The sequence below is a fragment of the Apodemus sylvaticus genome, chromosome 13 (genome assembly GCF_947179515.1).
Source record: "Apodemus sylvaticus chromosome 13, mApoSyl1.1, whole genome shotgun sequence".
In the NCBI taxonomy this organism is placed as follows: Eukaryota; Metazoa; Chordata; class Mammalia; order Rodentia; family Muridae; genus Apodemus; species Apodemus sylvaticus.
Genome location: NC_067484.1, coordinates 2,589,210 through 2,599,665, shown reverse-complemented (window position 1 = coordinate 2,599,665; position 10,456 = coordinate 2,589,210). Strand labels below are relative to the sequence as shown.

At 37.2% G+C, this 10,456-nt stretch overlaps 1 protein-coding gene across 1 annotated transcript in view; it reads right to left on the bottom strand.

Annotated features, from left to right (window-relative positions):
* Nucleotides 1-6,017: 6,017 nt before the first annotated feature.
* The window catches only part of LOC127663591 (PRAME family member 7-like), a 59,452-nt gene continuing 55,013 nt past the window's right edge, over nucleotides 6,018-10,456 (bottom strand). Inside the window, 4 exon segments of the mRNA XM_052155277.1 lie at nucleotides 6,018-6,880; nucleotides 6,882-6,995; nucleotides 7,871-8,461; nucleotides 8,881-9,194. Of these exon segments, the coding sequence (XP_052011237.1) occupies nucleotides 6,433-6,880; nucleotides 6,882-6,995; nucleotides 7,871-8,461; nucleotides 8,881-9,167 (1,440 nt within the window). The 5' untranslated portion in view covers nucleotides 9,168-9,194 and the 3' untranslated portion in view covers nucleotides 6,018-6,432.

The window sequence follows — 10,456 nt, the reverse complement described above, 5'->3', positions numbered from 1 at the left end:
ATTTTTTCATATAATGATTTTTCTTTCTTTTTCAATTAATTTAGTAAAATATTTATGCCTACATTTTTATCAGTATAATTTTCCATGAAAATTGACAATTTTAACAGGATTCTCTAAATATTTCTTCCATTTTATCAGACACACTCTCCATGGAAATGTTGCATTTTGATATAAAATGTTTATTATTTCACTTTCAATCAATTTACTAATGCTTTTTGTCTAAAATTTAATCTGTATAATTTTTTTCTTTTTTTGAATTAATTTAGCAATGATTTTTATTTTTACCATTTTATCTGTATACTTTTCCTTGAATTCAGAAATTTTAACGTGTTTTTGATATATTTCATCAAATTTATCTGAAATATTTTCCATGTAAATCTCTACCTGTGTCAGTAAATATTTATAATTCCACTTTCAATTAATTTAGAAATATTTTTATGCCTTTCATTTTATCTGTATAATTTTCTATGATATTCTTCTATTTTAACATGTTTTCCTATAAATGTTTTCAACTTATCATAAGTATTTTCTAGATAAATCTTCAATTGTATAATAAAGTGATTCTACTTCATTTATCAACTAATTTAGCAACGTTTTTTATGTATACCATTTTATCTGTATAATTTCCCTAGACAATAGTGTATTTTAATTTGTTTTTCGATGTATTTCATTTTTTTCTGATTTTATTTCCATCTAATTCTGTAATAGTGTCAGTAAATACTTATAAATCTACTTTCAATTAATTTAGAAATATTTTTATGCCTACCATTTTATCTGTATGATATTCCATGATAATCTTCAATTTTAATTTTTCCTGATATTTCTTCAATTTTTCTTCAGTTTTCATAAATATTTTTGATGTAACTTTTCTATTATTTTAGCCATGATTTTATGTATACCATTTTATCTGAATAATGTGCCATGAAAATCATCAGTTTTTCTGTGCATTTCTTCAATTTTATCTGAAATATTTTCCACTTAAATCATCCATTTTATCAAAAAATGTGTATTTCCTCCTTCAATTAATTTGGAAATATTTTCAATTCAACCAATATATCCATATTATTTTGCATACTAATCTTAATTTTATCAGAAAATGTTTATAATTCCACTTTCAATTAATTTAGAAATGTTTTTGATGTCAAACAATTTATTGATATTATTTTCCATGAAAATCGTCAAATTTAATACCTTTTTCTAGTTTACCAAGCATACTTTCTACATAAATAATCTATTTTTTCACAAAATATTTCTACTTCATTTCCAATTAATTTAGAAAAGTTTTTATGCCTACCATTTTATCTGAAAAATTTTCAATGAAAAACATCCATTTTAACATGTATTTCTATGTTTTTTCAATTTATTAAAAATATTATTTATGTATCTTTAGCTTTATGAGAAAACGCTTTACTTCCCCTTTCAATTATATAAGCAATGTTTTTATGTCTACCATTTATTTGCATAATTTTCTCTGAAAGTTGTGAAATTTAATGTATCTTTCTATATATTTCTTTAATTTTGTCAGAAATGTTTTCCATGTAAATCTCTAATTGTGTCAGGAAATACTTATAATTACACTTTTAGTTAATTTAGAAATATTTTATGAGTACAAATATAATTGTATAATTTTCTATGATAAGCTTCAATTTTTAACATGTTTTCCTGTGTATTTCATCACTTTTATTTTCCACGTTTCTTCAAATCTGTCAGAAAATATTTATACTTTCTTCCTCAATTATTGTCCAGATGTCAACCAATTGATCTATATTATTTTCCATTATAATCTTAAATTTCAATATTGTTCTCTATATTTCTTCAGTTTATCAGAAATGTTTCCCTTTACATTTTCAAGTTTATCAGAAAATGTTTATAATTTGCTATCAATTAACTTAGAATAGTTTATATCATCCAATTGATCTGTATTATTGTTCAAGAAAATCGCAAAACTTAACACTATTTCCTATATTTTCTTCAAATTTTTCCAGAATAATATCCATGTAAATCTTTAGTTTTGACACAAAATATTTCTAATTCCACTTTCAGTTAATTTAGTAATGTTTTATGTCTACAATTTTATGTGTATAATTTTTCATGAAAATCTTAGATTTAAATATGATTTTCTATTAATTTCTTCAATTGTGTCAAATTTTCCATGTAAATCTTCTTTTTATCACAAAACATTCCTACTTCATTTTTCAGTTAATTTAGCCATATATTTTATGTCTACCAAATAATCTGTATAATTTTGCATAAAAATTGTCACTTTTAACATGTTTTTATATTTATTTTTTCACTTTTATCAAAAATATATGCCATGTAAATATTCAATTTTATCAAAAATGTTTATAATTCCTCTTCAAATTAATTTGGAAATGTTTCTATGCCTACCATTTTATTTGTATAGTTTTCTGTGAAAATTGTGATTTTTAATGTGATGTCTATATATTTCTTCTATTTGATCAGAACTATTTTCCATGTAAATCTCTAGTTGTGTCAGTAATATTTATAATTTGGCTCTTGATTGATTAAGAAATATTTATGTGCCTGCAATTTTATCTGTATAATTTTCCATGATTATCTTAAATTTAAAAAAAATTCTATATACTTCTTCAATTTTGTCATATTTTCCATGTAAATCTTCTATTTTATTACAAAATATTTGTACTTAATTTGGCAATTAATTTAGAAATGATTTTAGGCCTACTATTTTATCTGTATAATTTTCAATGAAATTTCTCAATTTTAAAGTTTTAGAGTTTCATTAGGGGAGGGATGTGGACACTGACATGCTTCGTAGCAACAAAAGATTGGCTCATCCACTAGGATTTCTTATCTTATTTCCCAGTAAAGGGCAGAGTGGAAGTGTGGGTAAAAGTAGCAGGGGTTTGGGTTGTGGGGATCTGTGGGTTCTGCAGGTTACATCTACAAGAAAGGAACAATTTGACTTCAGAACTTAGGAACTGGCTACAAAGAGAAGACAGGATATCAGGTCCAGGCAAGAACAAAACACTTCCTTTAAGCCACCATCATTTCAGATGTTACTGTGTAAGGTTGACTGCCAGAGCCATGAAATGGGGCTCATGGAGGGTATCCGAGGAAGAGCAAAAGGTCTCTACGGTTTGTAATTGAATAAGGATTTCCAGAGCCAGGCATGCTTGTGCACACCTTTAATCCTAGCACAGTAGAGGCAGACAGGTCTCTGAGTTCAAGGTCAGTTTGGTCTACAGAGTAAATTCTAAAAGAACAAGGACTGCATAGTGAGACACTGTCTGAAATGAAATTCCTTTATATATATATATATATATATATATATATATATATATATATATATATATATATATAAGATTTAATTATTAAACATAAGTACACTGTAGCTGTCTTCAGACACACCAAAAGAGGGCATCAGATCTCATTACAGAAGGTTCTTAGCCACCTTGTGGTTGCTGGGATTGGAACTCAGGACCTTCAGAAGAGAAGTCAGTGGTCTTAACTGCTGAGCCATCTCTCCAGCCCCAAGAGATTCTTTTCATGTTGGGTAGACAGATTCACTGATAAAATTTCAGGTGGTCAGGTTCTTTGATGATCCAAGCACTCACAAGGGTGTGGGGTGGTGAGAAGGTGAAGGTGGGGCAGAGAGAAGGAGAAGAAAAGTATCAACTCTCAGAACAAGGAAATAAATCCCTTAGGAAGTATATTTTAGAGGAATTGTCTGTGAGCTGGTCAGATCAGTGAAGGAATAGGACACAAGGTAAACAGCAACAGAGGCAGCTAATCATACTGTCCCACTCTAGGACACACGTGAGTTCCACGTCTACAGGAGTGAAACAGCCTAGGTCAGTTGTCAGATAGGATGTAGACATGGCCAATCCCTCTGCAACAGCAGCCTCTGGGGTTTGACAGTTCAGAGATGCTTGACTTAGAAGGGGCCTGGAACTCCACACACTCTGGTTGCTCAGATGAGATCTGCATACCTGGGTTCTGTAGGTGGGTAAATTATTTTGTTTTGTATTTGTTTGTATTATCTCTGTGTGTCCTTGGTTGTCCTGGCTGATTTTTCTCTAGAACCTTTTTTTAAAAAACAAAATCCCCTGGCAGGGATTGCAGCCATCATTTAAAGGGGCAGGAGCCTGCTTCCATGAAAATCCTTCCACTTGCTCATGAGAGTCCTGCCTACTTCTCTCTATGTTCTTGATGGATGGCTTTCAAGATATTGCCTTGACTGTCAGAGGAGACTTTAGAACTTTGAACCTTGCAAGAGGTCCTAAAGACTGTTAGGATCACAGAAGACCGAATGCATTTTCACCACAGGATTAGCATGAATCTATCATGACCAGGGCCACAATGCAATTGATTGAAACAAAAAGCATCTAGATAGAATAATGTCTTTGAATGCTTGTATGCCCTGTCTGTCTTTCTTTGTGGAGTTCGTGGAAAGTCATGTATGAGAGACTTTGCCAGAAATAAATTAATAAATAAATAAAATAAATAAATAAGTAAATAACCCCCTTAAAGAAACGCAGGAGAACACAGGTAAACAGTGTCTGCTTTCAAAGACACCACCTGAAAAAGTTGCTCAGGTGAGGAAGGATGGAGAACTATTCTGCACATCAGGATGAGTTTTCCTTTTACTTTATAGATTGTTAGGTGCTTGATGTGGGAATGTTAGGGTGGTAGTAGCTGGGCTGGGAATGGTATCTGAGCTGCATCCCACAGGTCTGTATCTCTATGTGTAATGTGTATGTTTTGCCTGCATGAACTTATATTCACTACACACACAGGAGTTCAGATGTGGGAATAGGATTGAATAAATGTTGAGTTCCACAGAGCTGGAAGGATAAGAGCCTACAGGTTGGTAGCAGGAACGAATCCTAGTGCTCTAAAAGCATAGCAAGGGCTCTAATCTGTTGGACAATCTCTATTGCCTCTAAGGTGTCCAATTTTGAAGTAGGATACACAACAGAAAGCACAGTACTCAATCGTATATGAATAGTAAATGAGTTTGCTCTATAGGCTGGCACCATCTGGACAACACAACCTAAAACACATTATGCATGTGCTTGTGTAACAAAACAGTCCTGAGGTGCTGAGTCAGAGCTACAATGCTGAGGAAACAGTTTTGACATGGAGCTGTATCCAGAGTCAATGAACCAGAAGATGCAGAATGAATTCCCTCCATAGAGGACTTCATTGCAAAAATCATGCCATTGTCTTTTTTTTTTTTTTTTTTTTTTTTTTTTTGGTGGGGGATTTTGATTTTTTGAGACAGGGTTTCTCTCTGTTGCCCTGGATGTCCTGGAACTCACTCTGTAGACCAGGCTGGCCCCAAACTCAGAAATCCTCCTGCCTATGCCTGCCATGTGCCGGGATTAAAGGCGTGCACCACCACTGCCCGGCCACACCATTGTCTTAAAAAACACTAGTAGCCCCTTCTCCATTTTTGTCCCTGCAGTTCTTTTCTATAACTGGGGGGCTGGGGTGCAAGCTAAGGCTAGATTATAAATCAAGAAATAAAATAATATAATAATGATAATAACAACAACAATAATAGGACACTGTTAGCACATGGAGAACATCAATCCCCAGTGGGTTTGAGGCATAACAAACCTGCTTATCCTGTCTCTACCTTTCTGTGGGTGAAGTGACCTGGAAGACAGACGGCCCTCAGGAGATGGATAGAGTATGCATTCTACTTGTGGAATAAGTTGTATTGTGGGACCACACTTTCACAGATAAAACTATTCAACATTATGGAAGAGCAAGAAGATAGACTATGGTCATAGTAAGTCTTATGATAGCCCATGTCTGGGAAAAATGATACTTTTAACAACTCCCCCACACCCCATTTCTAGAGTGTGTGTGACTTCAGGGTCTAGTGTAGGAATGACACTGAGTCCAGAATCACATCATATCACATCACAAGGAAGGTTCTGGACAGATGTTGGTTTTCAAGAGCCACTCACAATTAGTTTGACAATTCTGCGTACATACCAAGGAGCCAAAGAGTGGGAAGCAAAGAGTAAAATACAATGTCTTAATTGACTTTAATGCTACCAATATGTCTTACATGATAATTTCTTTGATCATATATCATGATGTCATAGGATAATATGAACATAAACCTAAAACTGAGGTCAGTGACTCAGTAGCACATGAGAGGAGAACATTCATAAATTGGCCATATATTTACAACATGGGGAAGTCACTGGCGATTCTGTCCCGATGGGGGCACATTTAGAAACGCAGTACCGTCTTTCTGATTCTACAAGACACCTGATGTTATTATCTTATTCTTCATTTCAAGTGACCCTTGTGGTCTCCATACACAGAACACCATTTTGATTCCAATGGATTTGAAACCACAAAGTTCCGGAACCCCATGATGAACGTACTTCCTCAGATATCATGTCCTAGCATCTAGAATCAACCTCTTCTTTACCGCCAGCAACGGCAAAGTCTGGTCTTCATATCATAGATGCAGCGACTCCAACAATAACGGCAGGTTTCTGAAGCAAATGTGATTGTCTTGGGCTGCCTTCTGGCCCTGAGAATGTCCATGAGATTTTGACACAGTTGGGAAAATCTGTCCACTATAAGATAACCCTCGTGATCATAGCACTCTAGTGGGGCAGGGTACTGCTCAACAACCAGCTTGCTTTGATTGGCCATGCATTGCAGAAGGTCCTTTATTACAGCAGTGGAGAAGTCATTCTCATAGAAATTGACAGAGGTGAGCTGTGAGCACTGGCCCAGAGCAGGCAAAAGGATTTTGAGCTGAGAGTCATTCATCCTGCAGTTCTCTAACTGCAGGGTTTTCAGAGTTTCAGATTCATTCTCTAGGAGAATTCAGAGACTCTTGGAACAGGACTTGGGAAGCATCATCGAAGTGCAGGTGTTTCAGTTGATAGAGCCTCTGACACACTGACGTGTGTTTCAAGTCTGACTTGGAGAGTTGGCAGACAGTCATAGACAAGGACTCCAAGGGACTCTTCAGGCATCTAGAGAAAGAACAAGAAAAATTTTCTGACTCATGGTGCTGGAGGACTCTAGTAAGATTGATACTGACACAGAGAATCCACATATGTAGAGTCAATCTATGCTTATGTTGAAGGTCTACCCTGGGGAAACAGCATGTTGGTGTCTCCTCATAGCATTGTTTACTGAAGCATATTACACTCAGGTAGGGTGGGATCAGACCGCATGTCGGCAACAACCCTTCCTCACTCTGTCAGAGAACTAGAGTTTGCACCATCAAGCTAGGAGAGCACACCTAGAAAGAACTAGCACAGAAGGGTTCTGGCAATATCTTGGCCTATGTCCTGCAGACTTTATCCATGTCCCGGCTATCTCCACAATCTTTATCCCTAATCACAGTGTTTCACCCCTGACACTGATGACCCCCATCACAGTGTCACAGATTTCCCGTCTACTTAGTCAAAACTTGTGTTCAAATCTTTATGGAGAAGTAGAGGCTGACTGACTCCAATAGAGGAACAAACGGATTCCTGTTCTCACATATCTTTGTAGAGGGTAGTTGTGGAGCCTGCCCATATCTGTCCTGTTACCTTGAATCAGTTTTGCCTGGATCCCAAAGGGTAATATGGAAAGCACACTTACAGCATCTGACCCACACAATGGACATGCTTACAAGACAGCTTTCTCAATATTCCTTACCCCAGCCCATACTCTTCAACATAAGTGGGGACCGAATCAAGTGAGCTCCATTAAGAAGGAAACAGTCCACACATTGATAGTGTAATAAGTGCATCACTGTAACATCCTCTATGACCGTCACACCTGAGATGCCCACAAATGATTGAAGTAAAGGGAAAGGTTGTTGCTATAACAGAAACAGATCACTATCCTTCCTTACCTGAACAACAGTTTCATGTTGTCACTGGAAAAGTAGCCACCATTCATGGAGAGGTGTTGGAGATAGTTGAGTTTGGAGAACTGAGAAAGGAGTTTGGCAGCACAGTTCTTTACATCTGCAAAATGAAGCACACCACTAAGTGAGATCCTCAATCTTATTTCCCTTAGATGGAATTTGCGAAGATTTCTCATCAGGCCAAAGCAAGGTGCAAAGCAACCTAGAAAGGATAGGTCCTGTTTTGTGTATATTTCCAATTCCTCTATATAGTTTGGCTGAAAAATGTTCAAGATCTCTCTGATAATCTCCACTGGGAAGTGACAAATCTTCATCTTCAGACAGCATAGCCTCAAAGAGTCTTTTCTCTGCTGGGCCCATTGTAGTAAGCATGTTTGATGTTGTTGCAGAGAGAAGTCAAGGCTCAGGTCAGTGACCACCTTCAAACACTGCCTCAGTGCATATCTAGGAATGTGCTTTGCAACTTGTTTCTCATTCCCAGTCTTTGCTGAGCAGACTTCATCCTTTCTTCCAGCCCATACATCCCAAAAATCCTGGTGCACATCTCTCAAGTCCAGGACTTGAAGCTTCCTGCTTCTGTGAAAGATAAAGGCAAAGTTTCATAATGTAAAATGAACCAACATGGAGTTAGCCTGGATCCCACATGTCTAAGATCAGCTCCATCAAAGTACATTGCACCAAGCAGGCAAGGAGCTGCATCTGGAGACATGACCCACATCCCTTCATTCATTTGCTCTTGACTCGTGTCTATTCCATATCTAGTGCCTGTAGGAAAGGCACAGAAAGGCTCATCCTAACATGGTTCCTTGTACCCTGAGCTGTCCTGACCTATGACTATCATTTAGGTCAGTTTTCAAATTGAATAGTATTTCCACATATCCCCATGTCAATGGCATCATTATCCCCTGTGCTGTTTCCCCCATTCATCCTGCCCTAATGTGTGTCTTACCACTATCCCCATGATTCCCCATTTAGCCTCCTTGGGCCTTGCTTACCTGGGACTAACATTCTGTGTCAGCACTATATCTATGCCATCCAGCACAGCTTGCAAGTCCTCCACATCAGGGGTTTTCATCAGCGCCCCCACAGGGAGGCAGGTAAAGGGCCAGGCTGCCACCATTGCCTTCAATATCTGTGTGTGTCTTCCATTGAAGGCCTCTAGGAAGAGTGGTGGGGAAAGCACAGTGGGCAGGTAGACCAGATCAGAGGAGTTTATGGCATCTTTCCTCAGCAGCACATCCAGTGCCAGCTCCTGGAGTGTGGGAGGGTTGTAGGTGCTCATCCTGCTAGATATTCAGTCAGAAGCAACCTGGTGAAGCATTTAGGAGACATAATTTCAGGCTAAGTTTTCAGAAGTCCTATTTCTCACATATTGCATGAACCAGAAGTATAGAGCCCATGCTCTGGCAATAATGGAGAACACAGTCTGCCCAATTATACAGTCCTGTGGTCTCCAAGCCACAAATTCATCACCCTCAGCATGTGGATTCTCTTTTAAGCACCCACAGTAGAAAAAGTTATCCACTGTTGCATGGAATATCAACCCATGCTTCTCTTAATCTCATGTCTAGTATAAAGCAAAGGTTCAGACTGGACAAAGTGTTGTGTCAGGAAAAAGGACACTGAACATCTTTGCAGGCCCTGAAAAAAATATTCTGCTTATGTCGCAGATGCAACCAGGCTTATTGTCCTTGCAATAGATTGATCCCTCCAGGGAAGGGCTAAGGAGATCCTATGAGATGCCTGTATGTATGTATCACTTAACTCTTTGAAGGCCAGGGTGAGAAATCTGGGCTATATTATATTGTTTTGGGAAATGAGGTAAAATTCATAGCCACCTGGATATATAATCAGACCACATCTAAAATGTAAAACCTATGCCAGGTGGTTCTGGCACATGCCTTTAATCCCAGTACTTGGGAGGCAGAAGCAGGCAGATATCTGAGTTAGAGGCCAGCCAGGGCTACACAGAGAAACCCTGTCTCAAAAAACCAAAACAAATAAATATAAATTAATTAATTAATTAAAGAAGTAAATAAAAATAAATACATAAATACATAAAATGCAAAACCTAACTAAAACCTGCAACTTTCCCCAGAGATTTGAAAAGCCATGCTACTGAATGAGAGCGCCTGCTCATGTGAGTCTTAGAGGAGAAGCCAAGTTTACATAGGCTACAGGGAGGGGAGTTTCCCATGACAAGTTAGAGTTCAGACAAAGAAAGAGATGAGACATTACACCTATCAGTACTTCCAAATGTTTGTTTATACTTTAAATTATGTTATTGCCTAGAAAAGATGCTTCCGTTCAGTTGGCTCTCCTTCCAATCTTGAATGGAACTCATTATGTAGCCCAGGCTTACTGTCACACACTATGCTCCTGTGTGTGGTTAGCAGCCTTGGATTTTCTTTTTTTCCTCCACTATACATGCCTAGAGCCCTTTGCTTTTAGAACTCTGCGTAGATGCCAAACAAGCCTCTAAAAAAACAAAACTGAAGCCCTTTAGAGGAAGAGTTGGGAGAATTTCACACCAGTCTAATCTATAAAGCATATTTCATGCTAGTTCAGGTT